The sequence below is a fragment of the Barbus barbus genome (genome assembly GCF_936440315.1).
Source record: "Barbus barbus genome assembly, chromosome: 16".
NCBI lineage: Eukaryota > Metazoa > Chordata > Actinopteri > Cypriniformes > Cyprinidae > Barbus > Barbus barbus.
This window is the reverse complement of record NC_136744.1, coordinates 31,082,491-31,103,446: the sequence shown is the minus strand read 5'-3', so window position 1 is coordinate 31,103,446 and position 20,956 is coordinate 31,082,491. Positions and strand designations below refer to the sequence as shown.

Below are 20,956 nucleotides of genomic sequence, written 5' to 3'. Positions count from 1 at the left end.
CGCCATCTGTTTGACTGGCTCCGCCCCTCCAGTGCATCTAGGATGCGATTGGCTCACCTTTATGACATCACTGTCTGATACTGATGTCACGGTAGATCTGTGCACTGAAAACTCGTTCTGTGTAACGGGTTTCTTTGTTGCAACAATGAAGCAAGTTAAAGAAGCTGAAGAACAATCACAGTTTTGTGTCAGAAGACTGCTCTTTTTGTTTCATTTTTATGTTTTTATTTCATATTTTTATATTGTTACCTTTAAATAGATTTTTTTTGTGTGTGTATATAATAAATATATAGAAATATATGTATTAGGGGTGGAACGGTTCGCGGAAAAAAATCGAACCATACGGTTCTCCACACACGCGCCGGGACGGTTCAGCTTAAATCTGACAACACATCTTTATTCCGTCATCACCCGGGTGCACAAATATGAAGCTCTCTCTGAAGTATTGTGTTTGAATGGACAAATTCATGCAAAAATTATGTCAAAATGCCCATCTTGGTGAGTATCCTATAGCAGACATAGCCGGCTGAGCGTACAGTATCAGTGCATTCTCTTAAAGTGACAGCACTTTATTCATATTAATCAAACAGCAACAACAAAGAAATCACTCACTGCTCCTGATTGAATCGCTTTTGTAACTTTAATAAAGATTAATCTTTAATTTATACAGTCAAATATGCAATGCTGTTTTCCATTTGATTACTTTATTAAAAACTAATGCTATAGACCTACCTAAAAAAACCCGGAAAATCACTGTTTATTTGATTTGTATCTTTACTCTATTGTATTTTTATTTGTACTGTTGCTTGTAGTTATATTATTCTGATTTTCTTTATTTATACTTGACAGTATAGTTTTTCCCTAAACATACCGAACTGTACCGAAACTGTGATACAAACCGAACCATTAAAAAGTATTAGTACACACATACTAATGTGTGTGTGTGTGTGTGTGTGTAAAGGTATTCACAGCAACCCGTCAAAATAAAAGTTCAGTTTAACTTGAAGACATCGTGCCAGAAATATGTTACTATTATTTAGTAGAATGTATGTAATACTACTACTACTGTTGTTGAAAAATTAATACAACTTAATATAGTAAATTCTCTTTACTTGCCAACAAATATAATTTGTTTAATTATTATTAATTCAAAGATAAGTTAAAGTAACGTTTAATGTCTTCATTTGATAACTAGAAAATGTAAATACACAACACAGAATTTCTGAGAGAAAAAAAATCATAAGGCTACTGTAAGAATAAATAAAACTTGTTTTTATGCATTCAAATAATTAGAAATTCTAAAACACAGAATTTGCTAACAATAAAACATAAGGTGAGGAAACAATTTAATATTTCATAGGGCCCTAAATATGTAATTTTTGTTAAACTTTTAATAAATTGATGTTAAATTGTAATGTTTCATGATTTTGATTTAATAAAATTTAATTTGACCATTAAAAATGAGTCCAGAAAAATTAAAAAGGAAAAAAACAGAATCCAGAAAAATGAAAACTGTAAATTTGGGCAAAAATAAACTGATTTCCTAGACCCTATATATTGGCTGTTATAGCAGAGCGGCACGATTCTGGATAAATTGACAATCACAATTGTCTCAAATAGAAATCACGATTCTCCCACGATTCTGAACTAAACTAAATAATGTGTGAAAAAATATTAATTGCTGCAGTCTATTTAAGTGTTTAATTAATTTGATTGAATTATTAAACATTTTAATATGTATTTAAAATCTAATATATTTAATACACCAATTTTCATATTGAAATTATAAAAAAGGGATTTGAAAGAATGATTCAATGACTCACTCATGAATACTTCACTTGTTTCATTACTGAATGAATCTGTGTTTTTGAACAAATCTCTTGAATAATTCAATGACAAATCCATTTTTGAACACCTGTCACCTGTCGCCACCTAGTGGCGAAACAATGCAATCGTCACAAAGGTTATTTGAAGGGCCAGTCACTTTCAAAAGGTCATTTGCTCTATTTTGATCGCTAGACATCAATGTTTATATCCGAACTTTCATACACTTTCATCCCTGTAATTCATATAATTGTTGTATAATTGTGTTTGAATCAAGATCACGATCTTTTAATGATTAATTGTGCAGCTCTACACTATCAAACCTAACAGTGAAATTTGCTAAATTAAATGAGTTAATTTAACTCAAATTTTTTTAAAAGTTAATTCAACTCAATGTATATTTGTGATGTGAACTCAAAAGCTTAGTATGTTTTGCCAGAAATAAGGTTGCTATGTTATATAAAAAAATGATACAGTAAAACAATTCTCAACACCAGTTTGGATACGACAGCAGAAACTAATACTAGGCTGACTAATGTAAGCAAAACAAAGTCATTTCACAGCATAATATATTTTTAATAACTCTTTCAAATTTGTAGTCGACTGTTTACTACAGCCATGATTTCACTGGTTTGGACATTAAGTTTGTGCTTGTAAGGAAAGGGACGAGAGTGTTTTTATCTCAGTTATTCAGTGTTTTTATTGTTGGTTCTGTAGGTCTCTGTGTGTGTGTGTGTCTGTGTGTGTGTGTGTCAGGGTTCCCACGCTTCTTGAAAGTACTTGAATTTCAGACATATGCATTCCAGGCCTGGAAAGTACTTGAAAACAAACATAGGTCCTTGAAAGTGCTTGAATTAAATTTGAAATAAATTTAGTTTATGGCGCTATTTAAAAATTGTCCTATATGTGCTGTCACAGAACGAAACGGCACAAATAATTGGGGTTAAACTTAGCGTGTGTTGATGTGCAGCCTAGAGTTTTCTTGAGCCGCTCCACTGAGTGTCTGACCATTACCGCCCGCTCCCGCAAACAGTCTAATATTGTATATCATTTTCACGCTATTAATAAGTGAAATCACATCTGAATGAGCGCGCGCAGTTCACTTTCACTTTCGATTACACGATCACGCACACTCTAGCACATCTTTACAGTGCGTGAATAATTATTAGACACGTTGATATTCTGATCATATTTATTTCCAAGAACATTTTACCGATTCCAAACCACATCAATCTTAATAACTACTATTAATTTTGTAATTAATAATTTATAAGTGATATATAATTGTCCATGAAGGCTGGAAGTGAAAAACTCCTTATATTCATGTGTGCAGAATTATTAGGCACGTTTTCTTTTACAGATAAAATGAGCCAAAAAAAGAGATTTAACTGAAAAGTCAAAAATGATTAAATCCTCAATGAGAAATATTCAGAACTAATGCAATACAGAAATGGTAAAGTTAAGACATGACCATTGGTCAGCGAAATGCTCATTGGTTACAGCGGGGTTAGACAAAAACAGGTGGAGAAGATAAGACACACGGTAACTGCAAAATAATTAAGAATTAATGTGAAGAATTAGGTGTAAACCATCAAACATTTAGTCTCCAGCGCCACCATGTTCCAGAACTGCAACCTTCCTGGAGTCTCCAGAATTATAAGATGTCAGGTTCTCAGAGACTTTGCTTGCATAAAAATCCTAAAAAATGACCCTCACTTAATGAGAATAACATGCTGAAGTGTTGTTAAATACAAACCCGATTCCAAAAAAGTTGGGACACTGTACAAATTACGAATAAAAAAGGAATGCAATAATTTACAAATCTCATAAACTTATATTTTATTCACAATAGAATATAGATAACATATCAAATGTTGAAAGTGAGACATTTTGAAATGTCATGCCAAATATTGGCTCATTTTGGATTTCATGAGAGCTACACATTCCAAAAAAGTTGGGACAGGTAGCAATAAGAGGCCGGAAAAGTTAAATGTACATATAAGGAACAGCTGGAGGACCAATTTGCGACTTATTAGGTCAATTGGCAACATGATTGGGTATAAAAAGAGCCTCTCAGAGTGGCAGTGTCTCTCAGAAGTCAAGATGGCAAGAGGATCACCAATTCCCCCAATGCTGCGGCGAAAAATAGTGGAGCAATATCAGAAAGGAGTTTCCCAGAGAAAAATTGCAAAGAGTTTGAAGTTATCATCATCTACAGTGCATAATATCATCCAAAGATTCAGAGAATCTGGAACAATCTCTGTGAGTAAGGGTCAAGGCCGGAAAACCATACTGGATGCCCGTGATCTTCGGGCCCTTAGACGGCACTGCATCACATACAGCAATGCTACTGTAATGGAAATCACAACATGGGCTCAGGAATACTTCCAGAAAACATTGTCGGTGAACACCATCCACCGTGCCATTCGCTGTTGCCGGCTAAAACTCTATAGGTCAAAAAAGAAGCCATATCTAAACATGATCCAGAAGCGCAGGCGTTTTCTCTGGGACAAGGCTTATTTAAAATGGACTGTGGCAAAGTGGAAAACTGTTCTGTGGTCAGACGAATCAAAATTTGAAGTTCGTTTTGGAAAATTGGGACGCCATGTCATCCGGACTAAAGAGGACAAGGACAACCCAAGTTGTTATCATCGCTCAGTTCATAAGCCTGCATCTCTGATGGTATGGGGTTGCATGAGTGCGTGTGGCATGGGCAGCTTACACATCTGGAAAGGCACCATCAATGCTGAAAGGTATATCCAAGTTCTAGAACAACATATGCTCCCATCCAGACGTTGTCTCTTTCAGGGAAGACCTTGCATTTTCCAACATGACAATGCCAGACCACATACTGCATCAATTACAACATCATGGCTGCGTAGGAGGAGGATCCGGGTACTGAAATGGCCAGCCTGCAGATCTTTCAACCATAGAAAACATTTGGTGCATCATAAAGAGGAAGATGCGACAAAGAAGACCTAAGACAGTTGAGCAACTAGAAGCCTGTATTAGACAAGAATGGGACAACATTCCTATTCCTAAACTTGAGCAACTTGTCTCCTCAGTCCCCAGACGTTTGCAGACTGGTATAAAAAGAAGAGAGGATGCAACACAGTGGTAAACATGGCCTTGTCCCAACTTTTTTGAGATGTGTTGATGCCATGAAATTTAAAATAAACTTATTTTTCCCTTAAAATGATACATTTTCTCAGTTTAAACATTTGATATGTCATCTATGTTGTATTCTGAATAAAATATTGAAATTTGAAACTTCCACATCATTGCATTCTGTTTTTATTCACAATTTGTACAGTGTCCCAACTTTTTTGGAATCGGGTTTGTACATGAAGACACATTTTATAGGCTTTATAGATGGATAAGTTGAGAGCAGTGTTAATTTTGACAGCAAATTTTGATTTAGTTTTAGTCATAGTCTTTTGACTAAAATGCCATATAGTTTTAGTCATATTTTAGTCATCTGAGTTGTTTTTAGTTTTAGTCTCGTTTTAGTTCACTAAATATCATAAGATTTTTAGTCGACTAAATCTACAGTAAATTTAGTCGGCTAAAATCTAATGGGTTTAGTTACAGTGCATTTATTAAGCACTTCTCTAAAATGTCCAAACTCATTATGTAGGTTTGATATTGTTTTTTTTATCATGATAGACTGCAATTTAACTGCGGTGACACACAACATGCCTTTGATCAAATTAAATAAAACCACTTCTCATAAAGAACAGGAATATGGTCTTCTTTTTAATGAAATACCAATGTTATATAGGCTAATTATGCATTCTTTATAACAACTTGTTTATCATTCTTTCAAGCAGACATATTTATTTCTACAAATAAATTTAGATTAATCTTTAGGGCTACTAAAGTTTTTCAGTCAAGAGCAGTGAGTGATTGTATGTCTTTCTTTAGTTGTTTGATTAACATCAATGACTCGGACAATAGCAACTAAATTAGACTGCTATCCCTTTAAAACCGAATGCACGGTGACGGATGCAGTGTAGGCCTACTGATACACGTTCTCCCTACGGTTTACGTTCACAGCTGTGTTTACGTGAATACTCGTCAAAACGGACATTTCGACATCATTTTGTGTGTATTTCTCCGTTCATGCGACGTGAAAGAGTACTCAGGTGCTGTGCGACGCGCTTTCTGTGTGTGTATGCTTCAGTGTCTGCGCTCAGAAAACATGACCGAATAGAGTTCTCTCTTGCGTCGTCAGATTTATGCACATGTCTGCTCTCCTCTTACTCCCACATATTGACATTTTTTATGTTTTATGCGCCGTGCAGCAAGTGTATTTTAGCTAATGTCCCGCCGGTTCATATGTTTGCATCTAACCTTCTATGCAGATTCGTTCTGAATTAATCTCTTCCCAAATTGTCCTTCCCTAACATTTTCGTCTCGTTTTTATTCGTTGACGAAAATGTCAATAGATTTGTCATAATTTTTGTCATTCAAAAAGAGTTTTCGTTCATTATCGTCTCGTTGTCGTCAGTGGAAAAAAATGTTGTTGATGAAAATTATGATAAAGTATTGGTCAATGAAATTAACTTGATGGACCAGCAGCACATCCTCTTGTACCACTGTTTGAAGAATTGATCTTCCAGAATAGCAGTAAGTTTTAGGAGCTCATTGTTAGTCAATCTCTGCAAGACAGACTTTTCAGGATAGGAGATGGACTAAAAATGAACTCCCAAAACTTACTGCGACATGGAGCTAAGGAGAAAATGTAGAACTTGAAAAATAAGAAAAACTGTTTACAGTTTAAAAGCAAATAGAAAGTCCTATTTTTTTATTTCTTTTCTTTATATTTATTTGCAGATTTTCACACATACAATGTTTAAAATGTTCATGTTTGAGCAGCTGCATTCCTCTAGGTCAAAGATGAAAAAAATGGGATTTACAAAATAATTTTGACTTGAGTTGTTTATTAATGAGTAACGTCTCTATTGAGAGAACATGCAAATTTTTTATGTTAACAGGTTTACAGTTACTTTTTATTAATTTAAAAATTGTGAAATTCTTTCCAATTTAAATCTTGTACAGAACTACAGCAAGAAACAGTTTTGTTTTTTGTAGTTTGCTGTTTTTCTAAAAATATTTTAGAAATTGTATTTGAATATTACCAGTATTAACGACTACTCAAAACGGTCTAAATTTATGAAACCTACACATTCAAAACATTATTACTCTGAAATGTTTAATGTAAATGTTAAGTGTAAGTAAAATGTTTAGTACTGTAAGGTCTTTCATGACACTACATTCGCTGGCGTGTGAATTTGATCGGTGCTTGATATAAAATAAATGGTGCTTAAAAAGTCCTTGAAAGTCCTTGAATCTGGTGTTCATGAAAGAACCCTGGAGTGTGTGTGTGTGTGTGTGTGTGTTGCTGATCTCTTGGAGGACACATTTCCTAATCAAATGTGCTGTCACTCCAGCACTGATTTCCCTGCCACTCCAGCCATTTACCTGCTGGCTTTGACTGACAAAAGACAAGACACACTGACATGGACTCTTCTGCTCAACACACGTCCTCTGACATTAATGCCTTTCTGAAGTGTAATCATTTCTGATTATTATCAATGTTGAACACAGTTGTGCTGCACAATATTTTTGTGGAAACCGTGATACATTTTATTTTTCAGGATTCACAGATGAATAGAAAGTTCAAGAGAACAGCATTTATTTGAAATAGAAATCTTTATAACATTATAAATGTCTTTACTGACACTTTTGATCAATTTAACGCATCCTTGATGAATAAAAGTGTTAATTTCTGTTCTTCTTGTATTCTTATCAAACTTTTGAATGGTAATGTATCACATTTTCCTCAAAATATGAAGCAGCAGAATTTGTGAATTTCATTGCATTAGATACAAAATATCAAACCAAGTGGTGTTTTGGTTATTTTTATATTTTTGAACAATATAATTATCAATGTAACAAACTTAATTTTGTAAAAAGTGTGCTTAAAATAAATGCTGTGTGGTTTGATCTTTTGTTATATTACACATGCAGTGTGTATGTGTGAGAGATTGAGTGTTTGTGTGTTTGTGTGTGTGTGTGTGTGTGTGTGTGTTTGTGTGAGAGATTGTGTTTGTGTGTTTGTGTGTGTGTGTGTGTGTGTGTGTGTGTGTGTGAGAGATTGAGTGTCTGTGTGTGTGTGTGTGTGTGTTTGTGTGAGAGATTGAGTGTCTGTGTGTTTGTGTGTGTGTGTTTGTGTGAGAGATTGAGTGTCTGTGTGTGTGTGTGTGTGTGTGTGTGTGTGAGAGAGATTGAGTGTCTGTGTGTTTGTGTGTTTGTGTGTGTGTGTGAGAGATTGAGTGTCTGTGTGTTTGTGTGTCTGTGTGTGTTTTTGTGAGAGATTGAGTGTCTGTGTGTGAGAGTGAGTGTCTGAGTGTCTGGTGTGTGTGTGGTTGTGTGTGTGTGAGAGAGAGATTGAGTGTCTGTGTGGTTGTGTGTGTGTGTGCGCGAGTGAGAGAGTGTGTGTGTGTGTGTGTGTTCGGGGAAGGCCTGTAAACTCCTGCCAAGCTCGAGCTGCAGTGACGTCATGGAAAGCTGCTTTATTTGATTCTCTCTCTGTCTCGTGTAGCTCTGCTCACATCATATCAGTAGATTTTCAGCAGTTATTTAGTTTGAGAAACCCTGAGATTCTTTGTCTTTGAATAAAGCCGCTTAAACTGCGTAATATGAGGCATGTGAGAAACAAAACTCAAACCCTAAAAAACATTTTCATAACTTGACGTGAATAATCATGAAATAAGTGTTAACTATAAATGAATACACTACCAGTAAAAAGATTTTGAACTAAGATTGTTTTTTTGTAAAAGATTCAGTATATTATAATGATTTCTGAAGATCATGTGACACTGAAGACTGGAGTAATGATGCTGAAAATACAGCTGCAGATCACAGAAATACATTACAGTTTAACACATATTCACAGAGAAAACAGCTGCTTTAAATGGTAAAAATATTTCAGACTTTTACTGCTTTTGCTGTATTTTGGATCAAATAAATGCAGGCTTGGTGAACAGAACAGACTTCTGTAAAAAACATTACTGTTCAAAAACTTTTGACTGGTAATACATATAAATGAAAAAAAAGCTTGTCAACAAGGCAACTTTTTACTAAAATAACTAAAACTGAATTAAAAAATAAAATAAAAACTGTATACACATTACAAACAAATCTAATAAAAACTAAAAAACACGCAGCAAATATTCTAAAACTTCAGCTATAATTAAATGAATAGGAAATATAAAACTCAAAGCTATAATAGTAAATCCAGCTCATCCTGGAGTCACATTCTCGATCAACTCTTTAATTCTTCTCATAGAAACCTGTTTTATGTGAGGTGAGTGTTTACTGATGCAGTGGCTGTAATAATGCTGATTAATAAACACGTTTAATGTGTCAGACGTGCGACGCTTCATTTGAATCAGCAGATTCTCGTTGACAGAGACCCCTCATTATTTGCTCGTTAAACACGTTAAATTAGACACAACATTAAACACGATCAGTATTTGAGACGGACAGTGGACTGTGTGAGATATGATCATACGGCACATCAGTGACATGTTTTTGATCTGAAGGCTTCTGGTTAAATGACTGAGCATTAGTTTAGTAGACAAATCTAAACTGCAGGTGCATATACTGTATATAGATGAAGCGCTCGCACTACTAACCGCATCGCTCTGTTTGTTTTGTTTTGATGGTTTTTTCAAGCATTGTTCTGTCTGAGTGCCTCCTGCTCTTTTAGGCGTTTAGTGGCTTGCTAATATTTATTTAGCATTCACTCCGTTTAACACCTGGTGACAGCTGTGTTATTAATAGCACTTTTATACGACCGTAAACACTCATGTTTAGTTATTGTGCTGCTCTGAACAGAGTCTACATCCGTGCTTCTCCAGCTTTTTGACTCCAGTGCTTCTCCAGTTATTTTTATTTGCAGAAACTAGTAGTGATTGATTGATTGTATTATTATATTATTAATTATATTCAAAAATAGTTACTGTATAATTCCAGAATTCAAGAACTGAATGTTTTTTGAATGTTTTTAAACATAAACAACAATAACATAAAATAAAAATGTTCATTCATTCATTCATTCTAGCTATTTGTACCTGAAACTTGACAAATTTCCTTGACATTGTAAGATTTAATTTTAATTTATTTTTAATAAATTTAAGACTTTACTCATATATCCCAGTTTTCTAAATTAATGGGAATCCTGATTCTTGAATAATTAAATTAGAAATATGTCAGCGTACATCTTTGATTTTTAGCTGTTTTTGCTTGATAAACTTTAATTTAAATAAATTTTTAATCAATATTTTTAATTAATTTTTTAACTTTTTCATTTTAATTTTACTTTTATAAAAGTAGTTTTATATGCTTTTGTAATTTATATAAATTTTTAAGTGTTAATATTTAGGTTTAATTTATATTTTATTTTGTTTGTTTTGATTTCCCTTTTATTTCCACTTCCTAGCTTAATGCTTTTGTCATCTTTATTTATTTATTTTTAAATATTACTGTTTAGGTTTCAACATTTTAATTTCTGTTTTAGTTCAGTTCTAGTTTGTATTTTATTCCCAGTTACTAAGTGCTCCAACTAAGTGCCAAGGCATTCATTTTTTTATTTCCACTTAAGATTTGAATCTAATAGTATGCTATATAACTTCTTGAAGAACTTGTAATGCTGTCAGAAGTGCTACATTTCTGATGGACTTTGGGTTGTTTGCATGATCAAGAGCAGTAGTAATGGTGATGACTGACTTGCACTCAGAGGCGGACAGTACTGAAGTATTTTTACTCCGTTGTAACAGTACTTTTCAAGTGTCAGTACTTTATCAGAGTGTTTTTCTTTAATTCACAACATTCCAAAGCATAATGTTGTACTTTTTACTGCACTACGTTTCATATTAAATATCATTTTATGCTTAATTACATTAGAAATCTATTACTTTTGCTCAAGTAAAAATAATTCAAAGATTTACTTGAGTACAAGAAAGTACTACATTTTCAATGTTCCTAAGTATTAAAGGTAAACAAACCATCAACTTTAATTGATGAAATGTAGTACAGTTAAAAGTATGACATTATGCTTTGGAACGTAGTGAAGTAAAGTTTTCCAAAGAAAAACACTGATAAACTACAGATAGTTTTTAAATTTACTTGAGTAAAGTATGTCCGCCTCTCTCTCACTTTCTCACACACACACACACACACACACACACACACACACACACACACACACACACACTTACACACACACACACACACACACACTCACACTTACACACACACAGTCAAATGCAAACTCAGAATATTATTCAAACCTGCAATAATTAAATATGTTAAGACAAATATAATTTATGCATTTAATCCCATTTTATTAACCAATGTCTTTGCGGCGCCCTCTACTGTACAGACGTGAATTTACATTTCCTTCAGTCTGATCCGGATTCACTTCACTTTTGGTGTGAAAGGGCTTTATATTTGTACAATAAGAACTTTTATATTAAAAACAAACAAGCAAACCCTGCCCAGATTTAAAAAGTAACTCAAAATTAAGTAACGTAATTAGTTACTTTTGTAGGGAGTAACACAATTTTGTAATGCATTCCTTTTAAAAGTAAGTTTCCCTTGTGTGCTGTGTTCCTGCAGACGGTTCAGACGCACCGGCCGCTCTTCGTGGCTCTTCACTGTCAGGAGGTCGGAGGGAAGAACTACGAGGCATCTATGACACACGTGGACAGCTTCATCAAGTAAGTTCCTCTGAAGCGAGAGTGAATCCGGTTCCTGATCAAACAGCAGCTCCAGCTCCAGTGTGTGTGTGTTTTCAATATCGTCTCATTATTAAAGACCAAAGCCAATATTTACACACACCTGAGCAGCTCGACCGCACTGTTTGTTCAGCACAACCTGCAGACGCCGTAGAGAAACACAACCACAACCATCGCTGACGACTGACTGAGAGTACTACGGTATTACCGTGGTTTTTCAGACGTGTACCAACTCTTTGATACCGTACACACCATTCTAAAGCTCTAAATGATCAAACTCTGCTGTTAAAGCTGTTTCACACTCAATCTCCTCATGTCTTCTGTCAACTATCTGATTGAGAGTTTAGAGTGTTTTATCCAGCAAAAGCTCTTTTAGTTTAATTATACAAACATCCATCTTCAGCTGCTGCTTCTCGTGTCAAATCTGGACTGATTTTGATCAAGTAAACATCAGAATAACTGCAGTCATATCTCCAGATGAACTCTTACTGGACTGAAGCAGCTCAGCTTTACTTGATTCTCCATCAATCATTTTCTAGATAAATCAGTGCGTCTCAAATCTGATCATCAGGATCTTTTGAGGAGCGTTTGTTTCCAGAAGCTTTACTTTCTCTGTTCCTCAGCGGAGGAATGATCTTCATCTCACATCTTCTGAGGAGCGTTTATTTCTTCATCTCTCAATCAGCATTGCATTATATGTTTGGATCATTTCAATCTCATCTTAATGAGACATATTATTGGAGGTATAGAGCGACCGCTGATATTTAGATCATTTTATGTCAGTATCTGCTCTACTGTTAGAAAGATCTCATTGATTTACATCACAAGCATCAGAATTTCATCATAGAAATATCAGCATCGGCAGCAAATTCATATTTTTGATCAGTTTGAATCTGAATAAAATTGGGCAGTTTCCCCTTCATATTCTCACTGTATCAGACTAGAAATGACTATATGCAAAAATTATTTTTTAGAATGATTTTTTTAATGTTAAGGCTCAAATTGTTCCATTTTAAAAATAAACTTGCATTTATTTGGACTATTATTGTGACTATTATTTGGACTATTACAGTACTCATGTGTCACTTTTTACAGGGATAACAAGTCAGCAATATATATAATAGTAAAGACACAAGAGTCCATTATTTTTTTTAAATTGAGATTTATACATCATCTGAAGCTGAATAAATAATCTCTCCATTGATGTATGGTTTGTTATGATAGGACAATATCTGGCTGAGATACAACTATTAGAAAATCTGGAATCTGAGGGAGCAAAAAAATCTAAATATTGAGAAAATCACCTTTAAAGTTGTTCAAATGAAGTTCTTAGCAATGCATATTACTAATCAAAAATGAAGTTTTAATATGGAAGGCAATTCACTAAATATCTTCATGGAACACTATCTTTAATTAATGTCCTAATGATTTTTGGCATAAAAGAGAAATGTATAATTTTGACCCATACAATGTAGGGATGCATCGATCAGATACTCAGGATCGGTATCGGCTCTGATACTGGAATTTCTGCCGGATCGGGTATCTGTCAGACGAGACCGATCCAAATCCGATATTGTGCGCATACTATTGTGTTATTGTTGAGCCCCACGAAAGCACAAAAACATTAGAAAAGCACCATAAAGTTTTCATGCACTATATTTCAGGTGTTCTGAAGCCGTTACATAGTTTAATCTGAGGTACAGATGAATATCTAAGTCTTTAAATTCAAGTTCAGGTAAACTCTTCTCTCCGATCCTCCATTCAGCGTTCAAACTGTGTCTCGTTCGGTTTCTACAGTCAAACTCTTCACGAGCGCACAGTTACTGAGGTTTAAAACTGTTAAAAGAAAAGGCTTAATACACTTACGCACAGATTTAATACACTACGCATCAATATCTCTTCCCTTGGTACTTTGAATGTTTCTATGTGGACTCAGAGAGCTCCGTGTCGCTTCAAGCGCATCATTCTCTCACGGGATCATAAGCGCTTTCTGCTGCTCTATATTGGAGCCTTACTTATTATAATACTTTTGTGCAATGAAAGATTATTAACAGTCTTTCTTGTTCTGTCCTATCTATCATATGTTGCTTCCTTCATTGCTGTGCTATAGATTTAAAATAAATGTCTTTTAATTTTATACTAGCCTATATATTAATATATAAATGTATTTGCTTGTTTTTTCATGAATGTATTTTACAACAATTCAAAGAGCAATGTGTATAGTTTCACCAGATTTAGTCCTACACTTATTCACTTTTATTTGTAAATAAAAATGTTTCACTAGGTTTTATAAAATTGTGCACCCATGATTTTTCTAGAGTATCTTGTGCTGTATTATAAACCAAGTTTATAATAGTATTTTTGTCATAGATATATTTATCATTTGTTATTTTTCATTAAAATTAAGCTATCTATATGTAGTAGATTGTGTTTAACACACAGAAGAGTAACACACACAGAAGTATAGAAATTCTACATCGATTAAAAAAAAAACTGCGCTGGGATCGGATTGGATCGGTATCGGCAGATACTCTGAATTTTCAGGATCAGATCGGTTCGGTTCTGAAAAAATGGTATCGTTGCATCCCTAATACAATGTATTGTTGTCTATTGCTACAAATATACCTGTGCTACTGATGACTGCTTTTGTGCTGCAGGGACACATATAATAGCACGTCAAAGAATCATCATTTCCACACTACATGAAATACCTGGCTATTACCGTGGTGTTTTGCTGTAAGAGTGTTGAGCATCATGTGCGTTTGGTGTTGTTTTGTCAGAGAGCTGCTGTCCAGTGACGCCATGAAGGACTTCAACCGTGCTCGTGTCTACCTCGACAAGAACTACAAATCCCAGGAGCAGTTCACAGTAAGTCCCTCAGTGCTGTGTTTGTTTCTGTAGTTTCCGGCTGCAGCTTCACTACGGAGCCGCTAGGGGGCGCACATGCCTTCAGATCAGACATGTACTGTGGATATAAATGAAAAGTTTCTGCTCATTGTTTTACAGGTTTAATAATAGTATGTCTGATTCATATGGACTACATATGTCTGCCTGATATCTGCACATCCTATTTCAGTCATTTAAGCAGCAACTTAAAGATGTTTAGGTTTTTGGGAAGAATAAAATTGTCGCGTACGTCTTAATCTTGTGATATTTGATATTTTGAATTAAAGTCAGGTTTATTGGACAAAAAATCCATAATATTAATATTTATAAAACGCCACCTGCACTAGTGCTTATGTTTTAAAAATGTGTGTATTTGTTTATTTATAGATTATTTATATCACATACACATTTATTTAAATATAACACAATAATGTTTTATTTTTACAAAATAAAAATGAAAATTAGAATACAAACTCCTTATAATATTTAATATATTAACTTAGATATTTGTGTTTAAAAAGTTTTGAGATGCATGAATGTGTTTTAATCTTGTGATATTTAATATTTTGTGATTCAGTCTTGTTTCATTCAATTCAAGTCAGGTTTGTTTCACATTACACATTGTTTTATAGAAATCCATAATAATAATGTTTTAAAAACATGTTTTTATTTTATGCAGTGTTTATACACACACACACACACACATACTTATTAATATAGAAGTCCAATAATGTATATTTTACAATATGAAAAATGAAACTATATATACTAATTAATTAATATATTAACTTAATCTTGAGGCATAAATTGATTTACATGGGTTTTTATCTTGTAACATTGATATTTGATGTGATTTGCTCTTCTGTTCTGTTCAGGTCAAGTCAGTTTTATGCACATTGTTTCAAAACAACTTTACAGAAATCCATAATATGATCTTTAAAAGATCTTAAAGTCTTATTGGAGCTGCGTGATATGATAGTTGGTGTTTGGAGATGATATAAACCATCAGCTAGTTGAGATGTATGGGTAGAATTGGATATAAATATGATGTTTATCAATTGAAGTTACTGATGTTGTGGTGATTATTGATGAGATCTGTAGGGCGTTTGTTTGTTTATGAACATCCATATCTGGATAATATCAGTTTTGTGATCTCATAAATAGCGATCCGTCTTCAGATTGAGTTTCCGGCAGCTGCCACTAGATGGAAGCAGAAACCCAGAAATAAATACAGTGGAGCCAGAAATACTGTACTTCAGCAGGAGAGATGATTCTAGATTATAATGTTTTGGCAAGATGTTTGCTGATACTTTTATAAACGTTATATATAATAATGCTTAATAGATCATTCAAAACACAAAGGCATGTATAATATTTTAAAAGATAAATCAAACATTTTATGATATTTCTAACTTTCTGAGCACTGCAGAAGATGTTCTTCCTCAGTATTTCTGTCTTGTTTTCTAGTACAAATGTCTAAACATCCTTTAATCAAGATGCATTTACCGGAGATGAAAAATGAAGATATGAATTCTTGCTTTTCTGAGAAATTGAACAAAATGAAGTGAGTTTTTGCTTTAAACAAAAGCCAAATATCTGTGGCCTCAAAAAAATATGCTTGCTTTAACTTTGAATGCAGTTGATTTTTGACAGATATTTGTTTAATCGTAAAATCACTTAATTTAAAGTTTTAAATGTTAAGTCATCTTCTCCAGTAAATGTATGCTTAGATATTTGTGCTGGAAAGCAAGACGAGAGAATCCGATCGGTGTATCAGACAGTCAATAAACCTGCTGTCGCTCAGACAGACGCGTGCCATTTAACCACACACTGCATTTGTTTTGCTCGGGGAACTGTTTGTTGTCTGCTCGAGCTGTCAGTTTCAGATCATGTGAGTTGAGAGAGACAGACAGAGACAGACAGTGTTTGCTGTGTACTGAGGGAGATTTAGCTCCCTCGTGAATAGTTTCTGTTTTCATGTAATAAATCTTGTAACATAAAAATAATTGGTTTTATAAATATATAATACATAAATTTGCTCTCTCTCCCTCTGTCTATATATGTATATATAACATTTTATACATAATACATGTAAACTAATATATACTAATTATTTTTGCTTTTATAATTTTACCTTTTATATATATTTAATGCATTATTATATATATATATATATATATATATATATATATACGCACACTAAAAATTATATATAAATTTATAAAAAAAATAATAATAAATAAATGTAGAAAAACAAATAATTTATATATATATATATATATATATATATCATGGCACGTTCAGAGCAGTGGACCAGGCTTAATTTGAATACAAGAACACTGTTTAAAACAGTAGAAAATAATAAATAGTAAAACAAAATAATGAATAGAGTATAATATGTAGGCTACATCTAGGTTGCCTGATAGAAAGAGACGAAATCCCCAAAACAGAGCTTCACATAAGTGCAACACGGGAATATCTAAGTTTGTTCAAGTTTATTTGTATAGCGCTTTTTACGATACAAATTGTTGCAAAGCAGCTCTACAGGAAATTAAATTTCCACAATATATTTGTATATGGCAGAAACTTAATATATTAATATATTTATAAAGTGTGTCAATATGGCAACCATGTGCACGCTCTCTCGATGGCTTTCTGAAACACCAGTTAACTTGCAGTTCAGCGATCTCCACTTCAATATTCTATTCTCAGAAAAGTGTGTAATTCATCAAGTGTTCATTCATTCGAGAGAGAGAGAGGTTGTGTTTGTATGAATTACCACCGTTTTGGCATGTTTCTCTATGAACAGTGAAGCTGTGGCTTTAATTGCTTGAGAATGTGATGTGAGCGGCAGTGAAGACAGCACATTAGTTTAGAACGCTTCTAATTTGAGTTTTTTAAACAGAGAGAGTGTGTTCATTTGTGCAGTGATAACCTACCAGCAATGTAAAGAGGATTTTTTAAAATATATTAGTAGGAGTACATTACAATATAAATTTATTAGAACAAGTACATTATTATTCATGAGCCTAAAAACAAGATGCAAACAATCAGAATATTGTACCTGGTGGTGATGAGTGCTCAATGTTAACATGAAATATATGCCATTACCTATATTGTTGTGCTGTGGTACAGTTATGGAGGCCCTTTATACTGCAGAGGTCAACTGCTGTGTGTGTGTGAGAGCGTGTGTGTGTGAGAGAGAGAGAGTGTGTGTGTGTTTGAATATGTGTGTGTGTGCGTGTGTGAGAGAGAGAGAGAGAGAGAGAGTGTGTGAGAGAGAGAGAGAGTGTGTGTGTGAGAGCGAGTGTGTGTGTGTTTGAATGTGTGTGTGTGAGAGAGAGAGAGTGTGTGTGTGAGAGCGAGTGTGTGTGTGTTTGAATGTGTGTGTGTGAGAGAGAGTGTGAGTGTGTGTGTGAGTGAGTGTGAGAGAGAGAGAGAGAGTGTTTGTGTGTGTGTGAGAGCGAGTGTGTGTGTGTTTGAATGTGTGTGTGTGAGAGAGAGAGTGTGAGTGTGTGTGTGAGTGAGTGTGAGAGAGAGAGAGAGTGTGTGTGTGTGTGTGTGTGTGTGTGTGTGTGTGTGTGAGAGAGTGTGTGTGTGAGTGACAGCCGCGGCTCTGATGGCGTGTTTTACGGCTCTTGTAAAGTATACGGGAGGTAAAAGGTCAATTAGAGGAAGCATCCCTGATCATTCAGCCGCTGTTCACTAGTTCCACACCATTAATATTTATCATGCCGCTCTGCCCCGGGGCCCAGAGGCTCATGGGTAATGATGTGCACTAATGTCCGCCCCTTATTACCGCAGCGTGTGTGTGATATTAAGTGTTCCTGTCACAATGCGTTACAGCGACTGCTAACACACGCTGAGTCTCGCCACGACCCGTGGCTTTAATTAGGACGAGTCCGAGGCGAATCTCAACACCTCTGACAGATCCACCAGACTGAACAGCACAGGGTTTAAACATTTAGTTTAATCACACACCCTTTTATGTAAAAATAGTTTAAATAAATAGTTTATCAGAAGTCTTAATTATAATTTAAGAGGTCTTAACCCTAAAAAGGGCAAAAGAACATCAGAAAATTAATTTATTGCTATTTTCCATCGTATTGGAACTCAAATAATACAATTTCATGTTTTTGTTTCAAATCTTGAGTGTTATATTTGATTCGAATGTTTGTATCCCCAGGATACGTCACTCCTTTGGGGTATAAATTGACTGAAAACACAACACTGGTTGATCAATGCTGTTACAACATGGCTGTAATTCCTGAATGCTCTGGAAACAGACCTAAGGTTGGTCTCTTTTTAAAGAAGCAGGTTATTGCTGAAGTGAAAGCATTTCAAAATAAGAAAGTGTAAAAAAAGTTATAAAAGTTCAAGCTTACTGTAAAGGTAATGTAGTATACTAATTTTATTTTATATAAAATATTTTATAAAATGTTGCCCTCTAAAATTTCTATGACATCAAAGTCGCCATGTCTGTCTAAGTTATGTTCCAAATTTGAAGTTGATGTAAAAATTGTGGTTCCTGTGAGATTTAGTTTGGGCACTATACCTAAATGTATAGATTTATACCCCTAAAAGAGCGACGTATCCCCTGAGATACAAACATTTAGAGACAGATTACACAAAATGTAAGCATTCAATTCATAACATTTTGGTGTAAACCTAAGAAGCGAATGCTGAACAGCAGCTTTTTAAACAGGTGAGTCTCCTCCTTCATGTGTAAATATGAACTAGATCAACTTTTATCAGAGGGAGAGTAGATTTCCCACCAGAGGTGGCCATGCAGAGTTCAATGCTTCCTGTGAGCGAAACAATGAATGTATGAACAAAAGTCACCTCATCTAAATATTCACAACAAACACCCTTTCAAAAGGAAACCAAGAAATAAGACCCACACTTTCTCTGCCTCTCCCCACAGCTTCTCAAATGTTTGTATCCCAGGAAACATCGCCCGTTTAGGGTTAAATTCGAGGAGGGAAAAACTTATTTATTATTAAATGTCCTTCATTATTCATAAAATATATATATTTGTAGTTTTTTATTGGTATGTTGGTTCCTATATTTCGCTCATATTTTTGAATGAGCAGCTGAAGTAGTAAAGTGTAGACATTTCAAAATAAGAGTCATAATGTATTTCAGACTTGTTATTAAAAATGATTCATTATATATAAAAGAATCATGCTGTGTTTTGAGCTTGTGTATGATTAAAAGTCCCTCGTTATGCATAAAATCTTCTCTCCTGGCTATTATTGGTATTTTGTTCACACGATAAACAGTATCTGGCATTTAAATCAACATCACCTCTTATGTCTTCCCTTTGAACCGCCCCGTCACAGGAAAGAAAGACTAAGAACTTTAACACATTTGATGTATAGATTGTATTAGTATCAGCACAATAATCTTTTGATTGCCTTCCTTTTAAACCCAATATCGATGGACGTGTTGATATATGAGAGCATAAACCAATTTCAGTACATGTGTAATCTTGAGTAGTTCCCCCTCGTTTGCAGTCAAATGCGATAAGCAGCCTGTTTAATTAAGTTAAACAATTTGAGATGGTTGATTTATTTTGAGATTGTAAGGGTTTGTTCTGTATCGGCATGTGATATTTTATTTCTGGAGGTTTTGAAAGCCCTGTATTTGCAGGAAGGCTGCAGCAGCGCGAGTGTCTCTTGGTAATCTCACACACGTCCGTCTCTGTCTCTGTCGGATGAGTGTGTGCTGACGGCTGATAACATGCGCTGTTATCCCGGCGGATTAGACTCGTGTCAGCCGCTGTAATGCCATCAATTCTTACACAGAGAAGAGCCCTTCTGAAGAATGACACTGAGAGGAAGCGTGTTTGAGGAGAATAACACACCATGCAGATGTACAGGAGGATTCACTGTGTGTGTGTGTGTGTGTGTTTTCATTAGTGCTCATTAGTATTAAAGTTCAGTGTGTGTCATCCTGCAGCATTTTTGTTCTCTAGACATCAATGATTCCTCAACTTTTGTGGTTTTTGAGCTCTTATGATCATAATTGTCCATCAAGAACAATTGTCCTTTTAAAAAAATAAAAATTAAATAATTTAACTTATTAGTAATAAGTTCAATTATTTTTAAAATGTAAAAAAAATTTTTTTTTTTTTATTATTTTAAGTTTAAAATTAATAATAACTAATAATAATAATAACTTGTTTTATAACAAAATATATATTTTTAAATGTTTACATGGTTTAATAATGAAATTATTATATATATATATATATATATATATATATATATATATATATATATATATATATATATATATATATATATATATATATATATATATATATATATATATATATATATATAAAATCACACTTAATATGGTATAAACACACACAAAAAAATCAAGATGCAAGCTGAAATGATATAAGTTTTAATTTGTGTGAAAAAGTGAGTTTA

At 34.1% G+C, this 20,956-nt stretch overlaps 1 protein-coding gene across 3 annotated transcripts in view; it reads left to right on the top strand.

Annotated features, from left to right (window-relative positions):
• Positions 1 to 20,956, top strand: part of LOC306882778 (inositol polyphosphate-5-phosphatase A-like) — a 154,944-nt gene that overhangs the window by 26,955 nt on the left and 107,033 nt on the right. For all 3 annotated transcript variants that reach the window (XM_079437659.1, XM_079437660.1, XM_079437661.1), the window contains exons 3-4: positions 11,512 to 11,612; positions 14,411 to 14,498. In XM_079437659.1, coding sequence (XP_079293785.1) covers positions 11,512 to 11,612; positions 14,411 to 14,498 — 189 coding nt within the window. The remainder of the gene's footprint in view (positions 1 to 11,511; positions 11,613 to 14,410; positions 14,499 to 20,956) is intronic.